This window comes from Gorilla gorilla, chromosome 2 (genome assembly GCF_029281585.2).
Source record: "Gorilla gorilla gorilla isolate KB3781 chromosome 2, NHGRI_mGorGor1-v2.1_pri, whole genome shotgun sequence".
In the NCBI taxonomy this organism is placed as follows: domain Eukaryota; kingdom Metazoa; phylum Chordata; class Mammalia; order Primates; family Hominidae; genus Gorilla; species Gorilla gorilla.
This window is the reverse complement of record NC_086017.1, coordinates 49,110,450-49,134,807: the sequence shown is the minus strand read 5'-3', so window position 1 is coordinate 49,134,807 and position 24,358 is coordinate 49,110,450. Positions and strand designations below refer to the sequence as shown.

At 41.5% G+C, this 24,358-nt stretch overlaps 1 protein-coding gene across 1 annotated transcript; it reads right to left on the bottom strand.

Moving 5' to 3' along the window:
• Positions 1-13,500: 13,500 nt before the first annotated feature.
• LOC101126376 (destrin) lies at positions 13,501-24,358 on the bottom strand. The gene is made up of 3 exons (XM_055381327.2): positions 24,216-24,358; positions 17,428-17,474; positions 13,501-14,024 (listed from the first exon to the last, which is right to left on the bottom strand). Exons 1-3 carry the CDS (start codon positions 24,356-24,358, stop codon positions 13,501-13,503), a joined length of 714 nt encoding a protein of 237 aa, XP_055237302.2.

The following is a 24,358-nucleotide window of genomic DNA, read 5'->3' as shown; positions in this document are numbered from 1 at the left end:
TGCACTCCAGCCTGGGCAATAGAGTGAGACTCCGTCTCAAAAAAGAAAAGAAAAGAAAAGAAAATTAAATTATAAGTGAGGGAAGGCAAAGAGATGTAAAGGGAGCAAGGTCTCTATATTTCATTCAAACTCATAAAATGTCAACATCAGTAGATTGTGATGGTAGATATACATAAGGTAACACCTAAAGCAGTCACTAAAAAATACTATACAAAAATAAGCTCAAAAACATTATAGATAAATCAAAACTGCTTTCTAAGAAATGTTCAAGTAACCCATAGGAGACAGCAAAAGAAAACAGATAAAGAAGAAAAGAAAAACAAAAGATAAAATAGCAGCCTTAAGCCCTGATATATGTATAATTGCATTAAATGTGATGGTCTAAATACATGAATTAAAATACGGAGCTTGGCAGAAGACATTTAAAAACATAACCAAATTATAAAGTCTCTACAAAAACCTCACTTTAAATATAACCTAAATCTCACACCTTACACAAAGATCAACTTAAAATGATCACAAACCTAAATGTAAAATGTAAAACTATAAAACTTCTAGGAAAATAAAACCCATAAAAATAAATAAATAAATAAGACGAAAAAAGCCTAGTAAAATATCTTCAGGACTAGAGCTAGACAAAGAGTTCTCAGACTTGACATAAAAATTACAACCCATAAAGTTGAAAAATTGATAAATTTGACATTACCAAAGTTAAAAAATGCTTTCCATGCAAAAGACTCTTTTAGGAGGATAAAAAGACAAGCTACAGAGCGAGAAAATATTTGCAAACCATATATCCAACAAAAGACTAATATCAAGAATATATTTCTTAAAACTCTCAAAACTAAACAGTAAATAAAGCAAACAATCCAATTAGAAAACAGGTAAAAGACATGAAGAAACATTTCACCGAAGAGATGTACAGAAGGCAAATAAGCACATGAAAAGATGTTCTACATTGTTAGCCATTAGGAACACGCAGATTAAAACCATAGTGAGGTATCACAAGAACTAAAAAGCTAGCTATAACTAAAACTATCTAAACTATAGACTAAAAAACTATCAATAACTAAAAAAAAAAAATAGTGACATCACCAATGCTAGCGAGGATGTAGAGAAACTAGGTCATTGATACATTACTGGTGCTACAGACACTCTGGAAAACAGTTTGCAGATTCTTTAAAACTAAACATGCAACTACCATATGTTCCAGTAACTGTACTTCAGGGAATTTATCCCAGAGAAATGAAAGCTTATGTTCTCACAAGAAAACCTGTACACAAATGTTTATAGCAGTTTTATTTATAATAACCCAAAACTAAAAATGACTCAGATATTCTTCAACAGATGAATGGTCAAACTGTGGTATGTCAGTACCATGGAATACTGCTCATAAATAAAAACAAATGAACTATTAATACATGGAGCAACCTGGATGAATCTCCAGAGAATTATTCTGAGTTTTTTTAAAGCTATCCCAAATGGTACATACTCTATGATTCTACTTATATAATATTCCTGAAATGACAAAATTATAGAAATGAGTAAGAGGTTAGTGGTTGTTGGGGGCTAGGGAGGGGGGTGTGTCTCTTGAAGGGCAACGTGAGAGGTCCTTGCAGTGGTGAAAATGTTTTGTATTTTGACACTATGAATGTCAATATCCTGGTTGTGGTATTGTACCATAGTTTACAAGCTGTTACCGTTTGGGGAAACTGGGTAAAAGGAACATGGGATGTCTTTGTGTTATTTCTCACAGTTGTATGTGAATCCACTATTACCTCCAAGTAAAAACTTTAATCCAAATAAAAACTTTAATTAAAAAATAATAAAAAAAGAAAACTTACAGAAAAAATTATAAAGAATTAACTTTTAAAATGCCTGTCGATACCACTTCCCCTTTTATACCACAGCTCAATTTCTCTGTTCTCCTTCACAGAGCAAGTCTTTAAAAAAGAAGTTTTCTTCTCTGCTTACCGACTCCAATTCCTCTCCTTCCAGTCTTTCTTAAATGTGCTCCAATCAAACTTTTGTCCACATTGTTTCACCATAGTAGCTCTGGCCAAAGTCAGCTCTGGCCAAGGTCATTTACCACATTGCTAACTCCTATAGTCAATCCTATTTCTCATCTTACTCAACTTATAAACAGCATTTTACACATTTGGCACAACTGATCAATTCCCTCTTCCTCCTCTCTTGGTTTTCCTCTTACTTTGCTGGATCTCTTTCTCAGTCTTCCTTTCTGGCTCATCCCCCCACCTGTTAATGTTTTAGCATCTCAAGACTCACTTCTTCATCCTTCCGTTGTTCTATCTATATTTGCTCCCTAGGTGCTCAGCCAGGCTCATGGATTTAAATATAGTCCATTTCTGATGACCATGAAATTTATATTTTCCACCTGGGCATCTTCCCGAACTATAGATTGTATGTCAAGTGGTTTCCCTAACATCTTCCTCTAGTTGTGTGTTAATAAATGTCTCAAAGTTACATGAGTAAGTCTGACCTCCTGACTTCCACCCAAAACATCTCCTTCTCAGTGTTCCCTCTTGGCTTATGGCATTTTGATACATTTAGTTGCCCAGATGTGTAATCTTGGATCATCCTGGACTCCTCTCCAACTCCTTACATTTAATCCCTCAGCAAATCTTGCCCACTCTACCATCAAAATATGTCAAGAATCAAATACTATATCATGACCCTCAGCCAAGAGTAATTGAAAGCCACAGAGGATTTGGTGTGAACTCAGTGGGCCTCCTTCCTCCTTGTGGGTAATTGGACTTCCATCCTCCTGGACAGGGGTCTGTCTGAATCACAGGCAGATTCTCTTCTGGATTGCCTGTCATCCAACCTGGGCCAACTGCGCAGCACAGGGTCCTGTCTTCCCAAAGAAATGTACTCAGCTGCTAGAACTAAATCTGCCTGTGGTTGTATTTGCTACAACCTGGGGAGATCTAGTCTGTGAATGAAGGTGATTTAGAAGAAAGCAGAGCAAAGGAATGAAGAGATAAATTTCTGATGACAGTGTTGGAATTTCTGGATCCACCTGCATCTGAAGCCAGATAAAACCCTGAACTTTTCAGTTATGTGAGCCATTAACTCCTTCCTGTCCTTACAGTATGAATTTAGTTTCTGTACCTTGCAGCCAAGAATTCTGACTAATCCACTCCCTCCCCATCTCTAGGTCCAGGAATTTAGTCCCCTTCTTCTTTGTATGGCATTTTCAGTAACTGATAAAACCAGGGTGCTTGTCCTGGGCCATCAACACACTGACCTTCTCAACATGTGTTGCAGCTGGAAAATCTTAACCACAAAGGTCCAGGTTGTATAGATTTCGTGCCTATTTCCAAAATCCACATGCTGTTATTTCTTAAATTCAACGAATGTTTTTTAAAGCCTGCTATGTGCTTCTCTTGGGGCTGGGAATATAACTGTAAACAAAATAGGCAAAGCTCCTGCATTTGTGGCGCTTATGTCCTAATAGGGGAAGCTGATAAGCATAACAAGAAACTTATGTAATGTAATACAAGTAGATCAGATATTTTTCAGGTACTAGTCTGCCAGTCCAGTGGAAATATTTCTGTACCTCTGCCCTAAGGCCTTGGTGCCCCCTAGCTTCCTTGCGCCTTTCCAGGAACACCACCACCCTGATGTCTTCACGATCTAGTAACTACAGGGTTCATGCTAGCCCAGCAGGGGTTTCTAGAATTCCTACCTTTTTTCATACCCTATAGTTCTCTACCCTATAGGATGGACTGTTAAATATTTTGACTATCACACCTGCTGAGATGATAAGTGCTGTGGAAAAGAAAAATGGAACAAGGCAGTAAGGTCAGAACTACAATTTTAAATAGAACGGTCAGAGTCAATTAGTTGAGAAAGTGGCATTTGAATAAAGAGCTGGAAGAAGGAAGGGTATGAGCCATGCAGTTATAAGGGAGGAAAGCAGTCCAGTTAGAGGGATAGCAAAGAGAAAGGGTACAGGACTAGGAGATGAGACCAGGAGGTAGTGATGAGGGTTCTGGATTCTGTGGGGCCTTGTGGGGCATTAGGAGGACTTGGAAATTTACTCTTCTAAAGGAAAGGAGAGCTCTTGGAGGATGCTCAGCAGAGGCAAGATATGATCCGATTTGTATAGATACAGACACCTTTAATGAGATAGAATTTATATTCCATACAATACACTCATTTACAAAGTATAATATCACACTTAATGGGTACATTCTCAGAATTGTGCCACCATCACAACAGTGATTTTTTTTTTAATTTTACTTTAAATTCTGGGATATATGTGCAGAACATGTAGGTTTCTTACATAGGTATACATGTGCCATGGTGGTTTGCTGCACTTATCAACCTGTCATCTAGGTTTTAAGCCCTGCTTGCATTAGCTATTTGTCCTAATACTCTCCCTCCCCTTGCTCCTCATTCCCCCAACAGGCCCCGGTGTGTGATGTTTCCCTCCCTGTGTCCATGTGTTCTCACTGTTCAGCTCCCACTTACAAGTGGGAATATGCGGTGTTTGGTTTTCTGTTCCTGTGTTGGTTTGCTGGTAATGATGGTTTCCAGCTTCATCCATGTCCCTGCAAAGGACATGAACTCACTTTTTTTTATGGCTGCATAGTATTGCATGGTGTATATGTGTCACATTTTCTTTATCCAGTCTATCATTGATGGGCATTTGGTTTGGTTCCAAGTCTTTGCTATTGTAAATACTGCTGTAATAAACATACATGTGCATGTGTCTTTATAGTAGAGTGATTTATAATCCTTTGGGTATATACCCAGTAATAGGATTGCTGGGTCAAATGGTATTTCTGGTTCTAGATCCTTGATGAATCGCCACACTGTCTTCCACAATGGTTGAACTAATTTACACTCCCACCAACAGTGTAAAAGCGTTCCTATTTCTCCACAGCCTCAGCAGCATCATCACAGTGAATTTTTAAGTATTTTCATCACCTCAAAAAGAAACTCCCTACCCCTTAGCCAGCACTTCACAGTGTTCTCATCAACCCCTTCCCCCTGCTAGGTCTAAGCAACTAGGAGTCTACTTTCTGTTTGTTTCTATATATTTGCCTATTCTTGGCATTTCCTATAAATGGAGTCATACAATATGTGGTCGTTTGTGACTGTCTGCTTTCACTTGGAATAATATTTTCAAGGTTTATCAATGTTGTAACATGTATTAGTACTTCATTCCTTTTTATGGCCAAATAACATTTCATTACATGAATATACTACATTTATCTATGTATCAGTTAATGGACTTTTGGGCTTTTATGAATGCTGTTATGAGCATTCATGTAAAAATCTTTGAGTGGAAGCATGTTTTCATTTCTCTTGTGTATACACCTAGGAGTGAATTGGTGGATCAAACAGTAACTATGTGTAAATTTTGCTGAACTGTCACTGTTTTCCAAAGTGGCTAAACCATTTTACACTTCTACCAGCAGTACTTGAAGGTTCTTTCTCCACATCCTTGCTAACACTTATCTGATTTTTTTACTGTAGTCCTCATGGTGAGTGTGAAGTATTATCTCACTGTGGTTTTGGTTTACATTTTCCTGATGACTACCGATGTTGAGCATCTTTCTATGTGCTTAGGGGTCCCTTGCATGTCTTAGGAGAAATGGCTATTCAGATCCCTTGCCCATTTTTTAATTGGGTTGTGTGTTCTTTCAATATTGAGTTGTACATGGTCTTTATATCTTCTAGATTTACAAATATTTTCTCCCATTCTATCAGTTGTCTTTTTGCTTTCTTGGTAGTGTCCTTTGAAAGACAAAAGTTTTTAATTTTTATGAACTCCAATTTTTTTTCTTTTGTTGTTTGTGCTTTTGGTGTCATATCTAAGAATCCATTGCCAAATTCAAGGTCATGAAAACTTATACCAATATTTTAAGAGTTTATAATTCTGGCTCTTACATTTTGGTTTTTGATGCACTTTGGTTTAATCTTTATACACAATGTAAGTGTCCAATTTCATCCTTTTGTATGAGGCTGTACAGTTATCCCAACACCATTTGTTGAAAAGACTCATTTTTCCCCATTGAATAGTCTTGACATCCTTGTCAAAGTTCACCTAACCATAGATAAATTGGGTTATTTCTGAACTCTGAATTCTGTTTTATTAATCTATGTGTCTATCCTTAAGTAAGTACTATGTTGTCTTGATTATTGTTTTGCAATTAGGAAGAATTAGTCCTAATTTTTTCTTCTTTTTTATGATTGTTTTTGGCTCTTCTGGGTTCCTTGAGTTTCCATATAATTTTCAGGATCAGCTTGTCAATTTCTATTAAAAAGTCATCTGGGATACTGATAGGAACTGTACTGAATCTACAGATCGGTTTGGGGAATATTGCTATTTTAATGCTTAATATTTATTAAGTATTTGAGACAATATTTATTTTCTTCTGATTATGAACATGGGATGTCTTCCCATTTATTTAGTTTTCTTTAATTTCTTTCAATACTGTTTTGTAGTCTTTAGAGTGTAAGTTTTGCACTTCTTTTGTTAACCTTATTCCTAAGTGTTTTATTCTAGTTGATGCTACTATAAATATTGTTTCCTTAATTTCATTTCTGGATTGTTCATTGCAAAGGTGTAGAAATTGATTGTTACATACTGTCTGCATATCCTACAACCTTGCTAAACTCATTAATTAATTCTGACAGTTTCTCAGTGGATTTAGTGGATACACATCGTCATATAATCTGTGAATAGAGGTAGTTTTACTTCTTCCTTTCCAATCTGAATGCCTTTTATTTCATTTTCATTTTCTTGCCTAATCTGTATGTTAGCTAACAGCTGCCTTGTTGAGCACACACCAAATCAGGGTGAGAGTGCAGCAGGAATCCAGGTGAGAACTAATTGTGCCTTTGACCAGGGCAGTAGCAGAAAAAGGGTCACAAAATGGTTCAGCTGTTTTTCTTTTGTTCTTCTCTCCTTTATTTCTTTTGACTATCTTGATGGTTTTGTTGTCTTTGTTGTTTTGTTTTGTTTTGTTTGTTTTTAACCTCAACCAACAACAAAGCCAACTTTACTTTCTTAAAATCCTCCTGTGGTAAAATTCTTAGTAAGCAGTTCCACATGAAGGAAGCAGACACCAGACTGGAGGCTAGAAAAGCACAAACCCTACATGTCCTGTCTATGTAAGAACAGATCTAACAAGGCAGGTCTGGTTGGAGGGAAGGTCTATTTTTATGAGACGGGGGAAAACAGAAGTGTCCATCACCAGGGCTGAGAAATGCTGCAACTCTCAGCAACCAGCTAAAGATAACCCAGGCCCCAGGAACTCTCCACCCAGACTGAAGAGGCCTCAGTGCTCTGTGCATGCAGGATAATTCAAGCTTCTCCAGTGAGCAGCCATCCCAAGCTACTGGATCCTTCACTTTGGGAACACTAGCTTAACCAGCCTTCCTCAGGAACTTCCTTCTCCCTGAAGGTGGCAACACAGGAAAACTCCCCATCAGTCCCTCTTACCCATACACCACAAGCCAGATGTGATCTCTCCCTCCTGGCAAGCAGGATCCTGGAGTTCTAATCTGGGCTGGGCCTAGGGTGAGTCAAGGGAAGCCCCTAGGGCACTTGCATGATCCTGAGGGTGAGGGCTTCCTTACATTTTGCTTCTTAGATGTTTCTCTTGCCTCACTGGATGGCCAGCCCTGGTTCTAATCCCAGATCTGCTGTTGACAGGCCATGTACATGAGGACAAGTCTCTTGTTCTCTCTGGCCTTCAGTTTACTCATCCGAGAAACTGAAGTGCTGGAGTTAGATCAGTGTTTCCCAATAACTGATCCATGAACCCAAAATGATCCTTAATATTCAGATACACAGAACCTTTACCAAATGTCCTCACTTCTGAAAATCTAAAAACTTTTCTATAAGAACCTAATGTATGACTATAGAATGTGGCAGATGTAGTCAGGGTCCTCCACAGGACTCATTCCTCCCTAGAGAAACTGCACCATCTTCTCTACAGCTCTGTCAGGGCTGTCCCAGCCACTATTGTAACATTGCTAACTGCCCTGACCAAAAGTGATTAGACTAGAGGTAGAACCCAAGCCCAAGATGAACCAATCTATAGACTGGACAGAGACATGCAGATTATTGCTCTCACAGTTTGGGCACTGCAGACTCCGTAGCCAATAATGGTGGGCAGGTCAGCAGTCAGGTCAGACTCAAGGCTGATGGGCACTGAGACCCACATGCAGGCAAAGAAGCTGATTAAAAGAAGGAGGATGCAGAGAGATGCAGTGATGAGTAAGTCTTGTGGTCTATGAAAGTTGAGAAATTACTTTGCTCTTGAGAGAGGGAGGGTGTCCCCAGCTCCTGACTTTCCCATCCTACGCCAATATGAGGCAGGAAGGCCCAGAAGCAATAAGCAACCAAGTACCTAGATTATAGTCTCCAAATATCATTCTCAACTCTAGCACTTCTTGTAGAAATAAGTAATTCTGAGGCCAAGGCAGGGAAATTACAAGATGAACCTGAAACATTTTCTTGTGCCAGAAAGTAAAGAATTACTCAAAGAATGATGGGGGCATGTCTATAGCTCATAGGTACAAATTTCAATGGTTATCCTCTAGCCAAATCTGGAATAATTTGATATTAAAATAAATACTGATGGTAATGGATTAAATCTGCTGAATAAAATAGGAATCCATGAGTCTACGTCAATAAAAATAAGTAGAGGATTGAGTATGAGTAATTTTTTTAAAAAGTAAAAAAGTAAGTGGAGGAAAAGGGAAATGTCTTCCTTATAGTAGCATAGCAGCTAATATATATCGTAGGAATGATGATAATAGATAAACCACCATTTACAACCGCCATAATGGTGGTTAATTCAGGCAAAAGTAATCAATAACTGCTAAGTCAAGTTAGTGGAGATTTAATGGGATACAAGACATTGGCATAGTTTGAGAATATCTTCCCACAAAATGTTCATCAATTACAAATAGAAAATTGATGAGTTAATGTGGAGAAACCTGACACAAAATGACCAGGTGCTAAAGATGAACATCACCAGTATGGGGACGAGCCCACATTGTATGCCCCCTCGTGTGATGCAGTGAGAAAAGGACAGCCTCCCTTCCATATAGCACTCCCAGAACACATGTGTGAACCCAGTCCTGAGGAAACACTGCTGGAACCAGGCTGAGTTTTGGCACTCCAAGAACACATGTGTGAACCCAGTTCTGACAAAACATGGGTAGAACCAGGCTGAGCTTTGGCACTCCCAGAACACAAGTGTGAATCCAGTCCTGAGGAAACATTGGTGGAACCAGGCTGAGCTTCGTCCTACAGACTGAAAGGTCTGCACTCTTTCAAACTAATGAGATCATGAAAAACAGGGAGAGACCAAGGAATTATTCCAGATTGAAAGAGACTAAAGAGACTTGTGTATGAAGTGCAAAGTGTGATCCTGGCCTAGACAGGAAAGAGACACTGTTAGGACAGCTGGCAAAATATGAATATATTCTTTGGATTAGATGTTAGTGTTAGAGCTGATTTCTTATTTCCTGACTGGAAGAGTTGTATGCTGGTTATGTAGAAGAGTGTCCTTGGTTTGGAAAGATGCATGCTGAAGATTTTGGGAATTTGGTGCTTCATGTTGCAAATGTATTTTTTAATATATTTATTTATATGTCTTTATTTTATATATTTTTATCTTATATAATATATAACTATATCATATGCATATTACTTATGAATATATCATTAGTATCACCAGAGCATCTATAATTTTGTCTTTCAGGTCTACCATTGATTTTTTTCATTTTAACAAATATTTCTAATTTCCTAGAATTCTTTCTTGCAAGTTTTTCCATAGCAATCTATTTTTGTTTTCCAAACAGAAGATATTCTTGATACTCCATTCAATTTTGGACATTGCCAGTTGAACATTCCACAGTACTGCAATATCAGCCTGCTCAAAGCTGAACTCTCCATCTTTTCCTACAAGCCTGAGGATCCTATAGTCTTGTGGGCCACTGAAAGCAATAGCTTTCTTTCTAAGTTGGGTAGGAAGCCATTGAAGGGTTTTGAACAGAGAAGTGACATGATAAAATTTGCATTTTAAAAGAATCACCCTAGCTGTATTGAAAATAGACTGTAAGGAGGCAACGGAAGAAAAGATTCCAGTTGGAAGTAGGATAATCAATAATCCTGGTTTGCCCAGGGCTGAGGGATTTCCTGAGACTGGACTTTCAGTGCAAAAACTGGGAAAGTACCAGGCAAACTGAGACAAGCTGGCTACTCTGGTTAGGAGACTATTTCAGAAGGTTCTGGTGTGAAATGATGATAGCTTGGACCAGCTAAATGGAGATGATTATGAGATGTCAGATTCTGGATATATAATGGGTAAGTTTTATATAATACATAATGCATGGGATGTGTCAAGTGAGGAAAAGAGAAGATTCCTGTGTTCTCAGATTGAGTACTAGGAGACCTGAATTAGCATTTACTGAGGGATGAGGGGGACTGTGGAAGAAGCTATTTTGGAGGCAAGGGGTAGGTCAAGAGCTCAATTTGGGACTTTCTAAGTATGAGATGCCTATGATCCAAAAGGGGATGTTACAAGGCAGCGAAATACATGAGCCTTGAGATCAGAGGAAAGAAGTTAGGATTATAGATATTATATATAGATGGACTTTAAAAAGAAATTCATGAAGTGTAGATAAAGAAGAGAATAGATCAAGAACTGAGTCCTGGAGATCCCAATATTAGGAGGGTGGACAGTGGAGGGAGAACCACCAATAGAGAGTGAGAAGGAGCTGCCAGTGAGATCAGAGGCAAACCAGGAGAGTGCAGGGGTCCTGGAAGCCAAGTAAAGATGGTGCTTCAAGGTAGGTGGCATGATACCCTGCATCCAGTGGAATCTGGGGCCTGCAAATTGACCTTTGGGTCTAGTTATAAGGAGGTCATTGTTGAACTTGACAAGATTTGTTTGGGTAGAGTGGTGGGGGCAAAATCTTGATTAAAGGAGAATGGGGGTGGGCACTGTGGCTCAAGACTGTAATCTCAGCACTTTGGGAGGCCAAGGTGGGTAGATCACTTGAGGTCAGGAGTTCAAGACCAGCCTGGCCAACATGGTGAAGCTCCGTCTCTACTAAAAATACAAAAATTAACTGAGCATGGTGACACGTGCCGTAGTCCCAGATAGTTGGAAGGCTGAGGCAGGAGAATCGCTTGAACCCTGGGGGCAGAGATTGCAGTGAGCCAAGTTTGCGCCACTGCACTGCAGCCTGGGTGACAGAGTGAGACTTGGTCTCAAAACGAGAGACAGAGAGAGAGACAATGGGAGACGAAAGGCAGTAGCTGGAGGGGAAGGTGGAAATGCTTTTTGTGGTTTTTTAAGATGTGAAAAATAACAGCATGTTTGCAGATGGGAATAATACAGTAGAGAGGGGAGAAATGATGATTCAGGAGAGAAGGCAGAGAATAGTGAAGCCATGTTCTTAAGAAGCGGAGAGAGGTTAGGATCTAGGGCTTCAGGGAAAGAGCCAGCCTGAGCTAAGAGTAGAGACAATTACTGCACACAAATAGGAAGGAAGACAAGGCATGTGGGTACTGGGTCAGGAGACTGAGTGGATCTGGCAATGGGAGCTCATGAAAATTCTCTTCTGACACTTCTAATTCTCAAGAAAGTAAGGAGCAAGGTAATCAGCTGAGGTGGCATGGGGAGGCTGCACTGGAGGTCTGAAAGAGGTAAGCTATAAAGGCATCACCTAGGGGAGCAGATGGAATGGGGAAAGAAGGACAGCTGCTGAGCAGCACTCTGAGCTACTTGAGGTTTCAGTGGTCATGGATTTAGAGAGAGACCAGTCAGCACTTTACAACTTTCAGTTCCCTTAATGCTATCTGCTTTTTTTTTTTTTTTTCTTGTTTGTTCATCTTAGTCCTTCTCAATTTTACTGTTGGTTTTGCAGAAATGTCTGGTGGTCCATGGTGGCCCATTTATATTTGAAGTAAAGGGCTGGGTTAATTCACATAGGTGACTGAAGACACTCAAAGCTCCCCTCCCCAATTACTAAATAGGCTGAATGGAAAAAAGACCTACAACCAGACACGTCATGGTCAAGTTTCAGAACACCAAAAATGAAGAGGCAATCTTAAAGTCTTCAGGCACACACACAAAAATGATAACAGCAGTAAAAGTTGTCACACACACACACAAAAAGGTGTCAGAATGCCATCAGCAATACTGGGGGCTGGAAAATAAAAAGCAAGCCTTTAAAGTTCTAGAATTCTAGACCTAGCTCAATCATCAATACAGCAAAATGGTAGAATAAACATACCTTTCATCGTATTTAGGATGTGTTCCAACAAAATAAGGAAATCAAAGAAAGACAAGGGCAGGAAAGAGTGAATCCATTTCAGAGGAGCAATGAAGGGAAAGCCCAGGATGAAAGTTTACTTTTCATTACTCTTAATTGCACGCCTTTCCTCAGGTTCAAATGTCTTTACCTTGTGCATTTATTACTTCCACAACTGTTTCTTTTGAAACAGAGTCTTGCTCTGTCACCCAGTCTGGATTGCAGTGGCGCAATCTCCGCTCGCGCAACCTCCCTCCTGCATTCAAGTGATTCTCATCCCTCAGCCACCTGAGTAGCTGGGATTATAGGCACGCACCACCATGCCCAACCAATTTTTGTATTTTTAGTAGAGGCGGGGTTTCACCATGTTGGCCAGGCTGGTCTCGAACTCCTGACCTCAAGTGATCCACCCACCTCAGCCTCCCAAAGTGTTGGGATTACAGGCGTGAGCCACTGTGCCCAGCCTAACAACTATTTTTGTTTAAATAACTCTTTACCTCTCAGATCATCAAAATTCTGGACACTGTAACTTCTCCCCCCATATGACTCGAAGTGTTGGAAAAATATGTATGTTTAATTCCTTACTAATTTTTCACATCAAACCTCTTTCTTTTTCATATTATCAGAAATATTTAGATTTAACTATTTATAACTGGGTTTCATTGTTATCAATAGTTACATAAATGCCTCTTCACATAAAATGCTTCTTTATTATAGAAGCTCTCTTCGTTTTAATTTATTTTTAATTTATTTTACTTGAATTTAGTTTTCTTTTGGCTGAATCCTTTCAGCCATATTATCCTTTTCAGAAAAAGTTCCTGGGCAATATACTTTCCAAAATGTCTTTTTGTGACTTGTACACGTTGATAATACACGAATGGGCATAATTTCTAGGGTTACACATTTTCTCCCCAAACTCTAAGACAATGCTCGTTTGGCTTCTATTATTTAATTAAAAGAGGGTATGTATCCTTGGCTGTTTAGTGGAATCCTGTTTAGCAAATGCACACACCAGGAACTAAACATGACTCCCAGTACTGAATTCCATGAGCTACACATTCTGTCTGAGCACTACTCTTGTTTTCTCTTTTTTAAAAACATATGTTTGCTTTATTTATATAGCAAGCGGATAACATTAAACATGGAAGCTTTCCATTTGTGGCACTGAATGATGGCCTACACAGATCATCCTTCAAAAGCTGCAATTAAGTACCCATCTAACTTTTCAGCAATACAAGCCCAGTTGAGATCTTCTGGTCCATTTGCTTGAAATTTCTTTTTGATTGCATCCTTACAGCTTGTGTAGATCATTTTACTTTTCAGAGGTGGTAGTTCTGGTGCCCACAAAAACAAACAAACAAACAATACTCTTCTGGATTTCTTCGTTTCAAAGCTTGCATCATATAAAGCATAGCAGCAATCTTTTTCAGGAAGCATTCCCACAAAGTGCTTGAAAGGACCAGTTATGGTTACACCAATATCTCCAGCTGAGATCTCTTTGCCCTCTTCTACAATGATGCACTTTTTGTCTGCACTGAGACAAAAAATGACAGTCTTCTTTCTTTTCTTGATTTCTTCTGATGTGGAGCATTTAGGAACTTTTATGTCATAAAAAATGTGACATACTTCATCAGCAACTTGCACTCCTGAGTCCGTCTTTGCTGCCACGGTCACAGGGACACAGGGGAGGCCGCTGGTGGGCACCGAGTCTGCGGAGTGTCCTCTTCACAGCTGCGTACCAAGAGACTGCACTGCTCTTAACTATAAACGTCTGAACACTGAATATTAAACACTAAAGCCTAAACCCTGGCTGCACCCCAACTCTAATCCTAGACCAAACAAAACACTAAAACTCACCTTAGTCTCCAGCCCCTTGCCCTAACCTCAGTGTTAACCTAAACCTTAATCCTGATGCTACAATTTTAAAGCATGAGCATTTGGTCTATGTGTAAAGTGGTTTAACTATGGCAGTGAGTAAAGAAGGCATCTCCTTCCACTCCCCTTTGCTTACTCTGCCCCAGGCCACAGACTCCTGGCCAGTCCCCTCATTTCCTTCTGGTCTTTACTCACACATCCCCTTCCCCAAAGAGTTTAAGCCAACTGTGCAGTTAGAGAGAACAGTCCCCACAAGAGACCACCCTCACTTCTGACACCAACTGCAATTTAGGGGGAAAACCACCCAAAACCACCCTCAGGTTACATAACTTGCTAGCAGGGCTCACGGAAAGCTGTTGTATTCATAGTTATGTTTTATTACAGGGAAGCCATACAGATTAAAATCTGCCAAGGGGAGGGATAAAATCAGCCAAGGCAGAGTCTAGGAGGGTCTCTCTAAATATGAAGCTTCCGTTTGTTCTCTGTGAAGTCATGGGCACCACTTATCACCGCAGGCCTAAAACCCACTTTACCTATTTGTGTATTGTCTCTCTGTCCCATAGGAATGTTAGCTTCATGACGGCAGGGGATTTGGTCAGCTTTACTCACTGCTGTGTGACTTCTAGAACTGCACCATCCAATATTGTAGCTACTAGCCATGTGTGGGTACTGAGCACTTGAAAAATGGCTGTCCCACCTCAAAATACACCATAAGTGTAAAATACACATGGAATTTTAAGGGCTTAGTATTAAAAGAAAAATGTAAAATAACTCACTGATAATTTGTTATACTGGTTATGTGTTAAAATGATATTTGGTAGATATTGGGTTATATAAAATATATCATTAAAATGTATTTCTCTTTTTTATAAACTTAAATTGTGATCTGCAATGTGTGTGTGTGTGTGTGTGTGTGTGTGTGTGTCTGTGTCTGTGTGTATCAGACAGCACTGATCTAAAAGAAATGTCAGTAAACTTTTTCTGTAAAGGACCAAATAGTAAATATCTTAGGCTTTGGGGCTGTATGGCCTCTACTCAACTCTGTTGTTGTAGCACAAAGCAGCCATGGAAAAGACTTAAACAAATAGGAGTCACTGTGTTCCAATAAAACTTTATTTACAAAAACAGTCCCACAATTTAGCTTATGGTCCACAGTTCTAGCCCCAATATAGAACATTGGTCCATAGTTAATATTCAATAAATATTTGTTGAGCAAATGGCAAGAGAGAAGGCTAATATAGCTGCAGCACATAAGCCAGAAGGAGAAGATACTTCTGAAGGTAATCAGTAGCCAGAGTATGTAGGGTCTGTTACCCATGGATTTCATTTTAAGCCATTGGAGGAATTTAAAGAGGGTAGTGGTAAAATCTAATGTAACTTCTATCAAAGTTCACTGTGATAGATGCTACAGTTTGGCACTCAGACGTGCTCCCCTCCCACCCCTTTCAGAACTCATCCTGAATGTTGGTGGCCAAAAGCTCTCAGGTGAGTCCCTCTCCAAGGGTTGCTCATGGCTGAAGAGCGCTGCCTTGTTCAATGTAGCACTCCTGGACAGGCATGGTGGCTCACGCCTGCAATCTCAGCACTTTGGGAGGCCAAGGTGGGCAGATCACCTGAAGTAATTTGGCCAACATGGAGAAACCCCGTCTCTACTAAAAATACAAAAAATTAGCCAGGCATGGTGGTGCATGCCTGTAATCCCAGCTACTCGGGAGGCTGAGGCAGGAGAATCGCTTGAACTCAGGAGGTGGAGGTTGCAGTGAGCAGAGATTGCGCCACTGCACTCCAGCCTGGGTGACAGAGCAAGACTCCATCTCGAGAAAAAAATAAAAACAAAAACAAACGAACAGAAAAAAAGTAGCACTCCTTACCTGGAATTAGCCCACATTCAATGACTCACGAATGTAGGGCATAAAGGCCTGGCCTTCTTGTGCCCTGTGCAGACAGTTCCAAAGCACTGCCCCAGCTCCAGAGCTCCCTCTGGGATTGCCAGCAGTGATCTTTGTTGTGGCTGCATGGCAGTTCCACGGTCTGCCTCACTCCCCACGGGAGTCCATCTGCTTCCATCCCTCTCCCACAGGTGTTGATCTCATGAGCACTCCCCAAAAACCTGCCTGCATGCAAATCTGCATCTCTGAGTCAGAATCCAGAGAACCTGACCTGCAACAGCTGATACCAGCAGTGGTCCAAGAAAGCAAACTTTACAGTGGGATTTTGGAGCTGTTTACTTGCCAGCTGGCTAGCAAGGAGAGCCCTACTGCTGATTATAGGTGAAGTACAAATAGCCCCAACAAACTGAGGCAGTGCAATTGTCAAATCTGTCATGCATGGTGAACTAGGATGGTATATGGAGGCAAGGGATGCCCTGGGGGGTGGAATGTACCAGGCCTGTGTGAACTATTGAGTAGTCATTATAAAGACAATGGAATTGGATGGCCATTGCTGGGAGCTACTGAAGCACTGGAGAAAGTGTCAGGTGTGAAAGCCAGAGGGCCTCCTAGACAGCATATCAAGAGACTCAAATACTGAGAGACTCAAATACTGCATCCAGGGAGCAGAAAAGGCTGGGTGGTCAGGGTAAACAAGGAGACCCATATGCAGGCCATTGCAACAGCCCAGGCAAGGAATGGAACTGGCTTGGCCCCGAATGCTAACAGCAGCACTGGGGGAAAATGGTCGGATTCTGGCTACATTTTGAAGATGAAGCCAACGTAATTTGCTATGGCATTTGTATAGGTTTCCCATTGCTATTGTAACACATTACGCAGTTACTGGTTTAAAACAACATAAATTTATTCCCTTACCATTTTGGAGGTAGGAAATCTGAAAATAGTTTTATGGGGCTAAAATCGAGTAGCAAGACTAGTTCCTTCTCGAGGCTCTGAGGGGAGAATTCCCCCGCCTTTTCTAGCTTCTAGAGGCCACCTGCATTCCTTAGCATGTGCCCACTTTCTCCATTTTCAAAGCACATCTCTCCAACCCTGCTTTGATCCTCACATCTCCTTTTTCTGACTATGATGCTTCTGCTTCCCTGTGGTTACAACTGGTCTGCCTGGATAATCCATCCCTATCTCAAAATCCATAATTTAACCAAATCTGCAAGGTCCCTTTTGCTGTGTAAGATAACAAACATTCACAGCTTCCAGGGTTTGGATGTAGACAGCTTTGGGGAGACATTATGTAGCCTATACAGGGTTGGAGATGGGGGGTGCAAGAAAGGGAGGGGTCAAGAATGACCTGAATGCTTCGGGGCCTGAGCAGTTGAGGAATGCGTGGCCACAAACCTAAATGGGGGAGAGACACAGGGCTCAGAGATTCAGTCCATTCTTCTTTGGAAGCCAAGTCCTGCCACTTCCCCCCAAAGGCTTCCCTGTGTTAAATGATAATTTTCAGTAAAAGGTAAAATCATGACTCTCATATAGATGTAAAAATTAGCACATGTTGAAGAATTTACTTCACTTATATGATCTGAGAAAAGCAAGCAGGTGTTATAACCAGTTTAAAGGAAAACTCAAAAACAGATTTATATGGAGTAAAGGAATGTTAAGATAAATTGCAAATGGGGACAAAACTGAGTTTTCCACAGTGAGGAAGAAGTCAGTTAAAATCACAACCAGACAGTACAGCATTTACATACCAGTTACAACTTACAAAGAGTTTCAAAATAGCTCAGACAATGTACAGGCCTAGAATCTTATAATGCAGGAAGGTGTGCTACAGATAGTGCATTGTTTTCTATTGAAATACAAAGATTTTTTTCCTACACTTGATTTTTCTGACAGAAGAACTCAACGTATAAGTCCTCGCAAGGGCAGATTGAGTTTCTGGCAGGCGAGGAACAGGAAGAAGGGTTTGATGTCTCCAGGCAAGATCTAACAAAAGACTGGCAGAAACAAAAACAAAAACAACACATTTTAACATGAACATTTGGTATTGTATTCATTATAATACTTTTTAACTAGTCTTTATTTATAGAGAAGGTGTTATGGACTCATAGTTTGTGACCACCCAAAACTCACATGTTGAAGCCCCAACACCACCCTTCCCCCACCCCCTCCAAGTGATGGTATTAGGAGGTAGAGCCCTTGGGAACTAATTAGGTTTAGATGAGGTCATGAAGGGTGGGGCCCCATGATAGGATTAGTGTCCTCATAAGAAAAGGAAGACAGACCACAGCTCACTCTGCATGCACACAAAGAAGAGGTTATGTGAGCATACAGTGAGATGGTGGCCACCATTACCAGGAACTGAATCTGTCAGCACCTTGATCTTGCACTTCCCAGCCTCTAGAACTGTGAGAACTAAATGTCTGCTGTTTTAGCCACCCAGTCTATGGTATTTTGTTATGACAACCCTAGCAGACTAATACAGAAGCTATTAATCTGTTTTTGGTCCAGTCAACGTATAATCAGCCACCTGGTGACATTTAGCATTCTACTTAAGTGCAATTAAACCAGACTAAATGTAAACCAGCATAACTCATCTACCCTTCTGGCCATTATCACTTTGAAAACAAGAAAGCATTCCTTTTGTTCAGCCATTCTACAGCATATACCAGCCCTTCATTGTTTGTGGCTAAATTGGAAATACAATGATTTATATAAATAAGGTAGGGGACAAAACATAATTTTCCCTCTACCCTTCTTTTTCTTTCTTCCTTTCTTTTTTCTTTTCTTTTTTTTTTTTGAGACGGAGTCTTGCTCTGTCGCCCAGGCTGGAGTGAAGTGGGGTGATCTTGGCTCACTGCAACTTCCACCTCCCAGGTTCAAGCAATTCTCCTGTCTCAACCTCCGGAGTAGCTGGGATTACAGGCACCTGTCACCACACCTGGCTAATTTTTGTATTTTTAGTAGAGGCAGAGTTTCGCCATGTTGGTCAGGCTGGTCTCAAACTCCTGACCTCACGTGGTCCACCTGCCTTAGCCTCCCAAAGTGCTGGGATTACAGGCATGAGTTACCATGCCTGACCCCCTCTACCCTTCTTAGTTGGCCTGGGACCCTCTGTAACAAAAGACAGATTAACAAGAGAAAAACAGAAATGTATTAACATGTATATTTTATGTATATATGGAAAATACTCAAGGAAAGATTAGTTCTCAAATAAGTGGCTTAGAACTTCAACTACGTAGCATCTTCAACAAGGAACAATACATTTTTAGAGTAGTGTCAAGACAAAAGAAAAAGACCTTGAGTCTCCAGGTGGAGAAAATTGTGGGAAAGCAAATATACGGGAACTTTATGGTAGATAAAGGCTAGTCAGTGAAGTCTGCTATGTCGACTCCTCTGGTGCCACCTTCAGGCTGATGAGGGCCTAAAGTTGTCGTCGGTCTTTGTTCTTCCTGACAGGGAGAGGAGGAAGAACTCCTTTGTAAAGTTATATCCTGTTTTTAGGCAAATGGGGAGGGCAAAGAGCTTTTCTTGTGTCTGCCTCTTCTCAGTTACCTTCAGTTCAAAATAATCCTTATCCCAGTGTGGCATATTTTGGGGTGGAGTATTCTGCTACCCTTTAATAGTATATTTGGCAGTGCAGTCTCCTAAATGGTCTCTTTTCCTCCATCTTTTCTAATCCAATTAACATGCATGAGAAAGAGAAAGAGACAATAAGCAACCCTCTGCTATTCAGCAACTTTGGCAGGCCAGGAAGATAAAATCCAGTACCAGATAGAAAATCTTTGTTGGTTACCCATACTCTTGTTGGCAAAAGGAAAGTGTGTTGGGAGAAAACACTTTTTCTTTACCTATTTATGTTCAGAGTCTACAGATTAACCAACCACAGACAGATTAACAGGGAAAAAAGATGAAGTTTATTTATTCAAAGGAGTCTTCAGATAAATATGGCTGTCTAAACAGCCAAAAATAGGGGTTTATATATCCACTTAACAAAGAGAAAGGGAGGCAGAGAGAGAACTTCCATGGAAGAACAAATGGAAGGTATGGAGTTTCAGATAACATTTGTTTAAGCAATTACTCATTACGGTGACAATGATTAGTCTCTTCTCTGGCTGTAAACTTCCTAGAGAGGGGATTTATGGCAGCAGTGTTCAGGAGGTCCTGCTTAAGTCAGCAAAGTTTAGGTACTTTTTGTTTGTTTGTTTCTGCAGCTGCTGTTTGTTCAGATGTTTCTAGCTTAAAATAATCTTTATGCCATTGAAGTGCATTTTGGATCCCTGCAGGTGCAGAATCATTCTTCATGTAACACGACTTTTCAGGGGCTCTTCCTGTCTCAGAGATTTTGGTCAAAGCTCCAGAAGTAAGAAAAATGCATTCAATGCCACACACTCAAATGAAGTGGCAACTTGCAGAAAAATGGTGACTGAGTTGTTTCTCACTTTTTAGTTCACCACCTGCCACCAGGCTATATTTGGGGAAGCTGGCATGGGCCCAGAGGCAGCCTGAGGTGTCTGATGGTCCATGATACCACCTCCAGAAGCCCTGCCCTAGCTCAGATCATCACTTCTTATGTCTCACTGTGACATCAATACCCCAACTCTTCCTCGAGCTTCTACTCTTTGTGTCTTCCCCCCCAACACCCCCACCACCAAGTCGCAAATGAGCAAAAGAGGTCTCTCTAAAATGCAGTCTGTTTACACTGTTAACCTGTTTAAACCACTCCAAGACTTCCCACTACTCTGGGATAAGATCAAAGTCTTTGCCGAGGCTCACACTTCTCTGTGTGATGCACCCACCCCACCTGTCCACCTCCATCCCCTACTGAGACTCATAGCACTCTCTCCTTCCCTCCCTTTCCTGTCGCCAGAATGCACAATGTTCTCTCTCACTTCAGGGTCTTAGCACCTGCTGTTTCCACTGCTGGGCTGCTGGGGACATCTTAGCCTCCTCTCCTATCTCACATGTCTGTAACATTTACAGACAGAGGAGAGAATAAATGGATCCCTGGCCTCATCCCTCTTTTATTCTCTTCCCTGGTTCTGTTCTGCTCCATGGAGTGTATATGTGTGAACATCCCAGACTGCAGATCCAAGGTACATCCATAAACTCCCCTCTCTTTGGCCACCCTCCCAGGCCTGAAGTGTATGGTTTAGCATAATAGTCTGTCCTCAGTGGATGAACCTAGAAAAGAGAACCACACAGGCCCTGGAAGTGAGATGGGATATTTGAATAGAGAATACTCGGTCCCAGGTACATTGAGATGGAGAGAGATGTCTTAAAAGGATTTGCCCATGGGGGCTGCCTGGAGGGCCAATAGGAGCCCAACTGATTTGTAGAGATGATCTCCTAGGACCAGGGGTTGAATGGGAGTTGTCAGGAGAAGGCTGGAAAGTACATCATTTGTGTCAGTAACTACAGGGGGTATGGGGCATGGAAATCCCCAAAGAACCTTCAAAACACCCATGATAGAAAGAGCCACCTGCCAACTCCGGGAGCAATGCGTTAGGGAAGTCCCAGGCATTCAATCTCTTTCCTGCCCTTTACCTGTCTCCCTGCCCCATCCCTTGAGTTTTGACCTGGAGAGGTCAAAAAAGCTGGAGTACAAGCTGGGCAGGCTGGGGATATGGACAAGGTGGGTACATGGAAGGCTGCCCTGGCTCAGCTTGGAAACTTGGTGAGGAAGGGAAGTGTCGCTGGCTCCCTCACTATTTCTTCCCCTACTCCTCATTCCTCTTTACCCACTGATGATGCCACTCCTGACTCATCTAGAGTTGGGTAAGGAGAGAGTGGAGAGATAGAGTGGCAGAAAAGTGTTGCTGGTGCCCTCTGGGTGGGTCAGATGTCCAAATGCTGGCTCTTTCTCTTGTGGGGTGCTCTGGTGGGTGCACTGGAGACACCATCCCACAGGTGCACCATTCCCTGACAAGAGCGACACAGTCTCCAGCCAACTGCTTACGATGGCTTCCCCTCCCGCACAGGTCCTTGCCCTGCCAGCATCCTCTTGAGTGGGCTTGCAGGAGACTTTGCCAGTTCTCTTCGCTCTTGTCCCCCAGTCAGCTTGAGGGACTCAGGCCAAGCTCTCCCAATGGCTCTCTTGAAGACCCCTATCAAACTTGAGGGGAGGGGAAGAACAACCCTTTCCTTTAAAAAATCATCTTTCTAGCTTCACTCTTAGTCCCATGCTTCTCTGTGTGTGTATTTAATAGCTATTATCCCATTGGAGAGTCACAATGACTCTGAGGGAAGGGAGGGTATTTGTATATGCAATATACTTGGAGATAAGGTCAAAAAGGCCAGGGGACTGGAGCCTGGGAAACTTGTCACAGCTTCAAGTTTAGGTTAGCCAGCAAATTAGTTTACTTTGATCGCAATCCATTTTCCCACCCAGGCAGTAAATTCTATAATAGCACAGACTGTCTGTCCTGTTCCCCATACATCCCCAGCTCTTAGCAAAGAGTGCCCAGCATAGAGTGGGCACTCATAAATATTAATTAATGAATTATCTCTATCTATTGCAGCATAACAAACCACTCTAAAACTTAAATGGCTTAAAATAATGAAAATCATTTATTTTGCTTACAGTTAGACAATCAAGAACAGCTCATCTCTGTTCAATGTGGTATCAGCTGGGACAACTCATCTTGAGACTGGAATATCTGCTTCCAAGAATATCCACAAATTGATGCTGGCTGTTGGCTGGGAGCTCAGCCAATGCTGTGGCCTGGGGGCCTTGGTTCTCTCCCACGTAATCTCTCCACAGTACGCTTGGGCTTCCTCACAGCATGGTGGCTGGGTTCCAATGTCATCAGAGATGGAGGCTGTATTGCCTTCTATGACCCAGCCTCAGAAGTCACAAAGTGTCCTGCCACCGAAGTCATAAGCCAGCCTGGATTCAAGGGGATGGCACAAAGACCTCTTTCTCTCAATTGAAAGAGTATCAAAATCACATTATATGCATAACATATGAGGTGGGAGATATTGCAGTGACCATCTTTGGGAAATTCATCTAATCTGTCCCATGGATAGGCAAACACTCTCACTTCCTGGTGGACCCAGTATTTGAACTCAAGTTCTGCTCAGTACATTTTGTTCTAGGAGGAGGGGATATATGTCACACAGTCTAGAAGGACTTCTCTCTAACCTGGAGAAGATAAAGCCTTGGAGTTTGGAGAGTTAATTGACAGTTACGAAGATAATTCACTTATTTGTGTTAACTGCCTCTTCAACTAAAATGTAGGCTTCCTAGAAGATTTGTTATGTACATATATATAATTTTATACATATTTTATATTAATATATTAGATTTTTTATTAGGTATGTACATGTACAATAATCTCCAGTGCTTAGCCCAGAGTCTAACACATAGCAGCTGTACAAAGAGTACAAAGAAATCTTCTAGAATAAAATAAATTAAATACCTGCTTAGTCCCGCTAGATGAAGTGCGGCTTGATGAGGTGCTGCCACCTTCTGGGCACTACGGTATTGCTAGCCATTTCAAAGGCATCATGTCTTTGGAACTAACTACGCACCCCTTGCCTCAAGTCACTCTCAGTTTACAAGGCACTCTCCCAGTGCCTGGTTTTTTATGTATCTATGTATTTATTTATTTTGAAACAGGGTCTCGCTCTGTCGCCCAGGGTGCAATGCAGTAGTGCAATCTCAGCTCACTGCAGCCTTGACCTCCTGGGCTCAAGTGATCCTCACGCTTCAGCCTCCCGAGTAGCTGGGACCACAGGTGTGTGCCACCACACCCAGCTAATTTATTTATTTTGTAGAGATGGGGGTCTCGCTTTTTTGCCCAGGCTGGTCTCGAACTCCTGGGCTCAAGTGATCCTCAGCCTCCCAAAGTGCTGGGATTACAGGGGTGAGCCACCTGGCCCGGCCCCCCAACGGCTGATTGATTTTTTTCTTTTTAACAGGAATTCCGACCCCTGTGTTGATTCCTATTTGATCAATGAGAGCTCTGAGGACCAGAGGAGCTGCTGAACAGAAGCCTCCCTCCTGGTATCTCTACAGCCTCACCCGGCCCTCCTCAGCCCCGCCACCTGGCTGTGCCTTCTCACTGTCACTGCTCTGCCAAAGTGCTCAGGGGCATCCTTGCTGAACCAGCAGCCCATCCTGCCTGCTTATGTTACCACAACTCTGTGTAGCCCCAGACAGTGGTGCTCTCCTCCCCCCTCAAATATGCTCTTCCCTTAGCATCCTCCATGACCAACTCTTCTCCAGGTTTTCTCCCTCCCTCTCTGGCTGCTGCTTCTTTGAAGTCCTTCTCCCACAT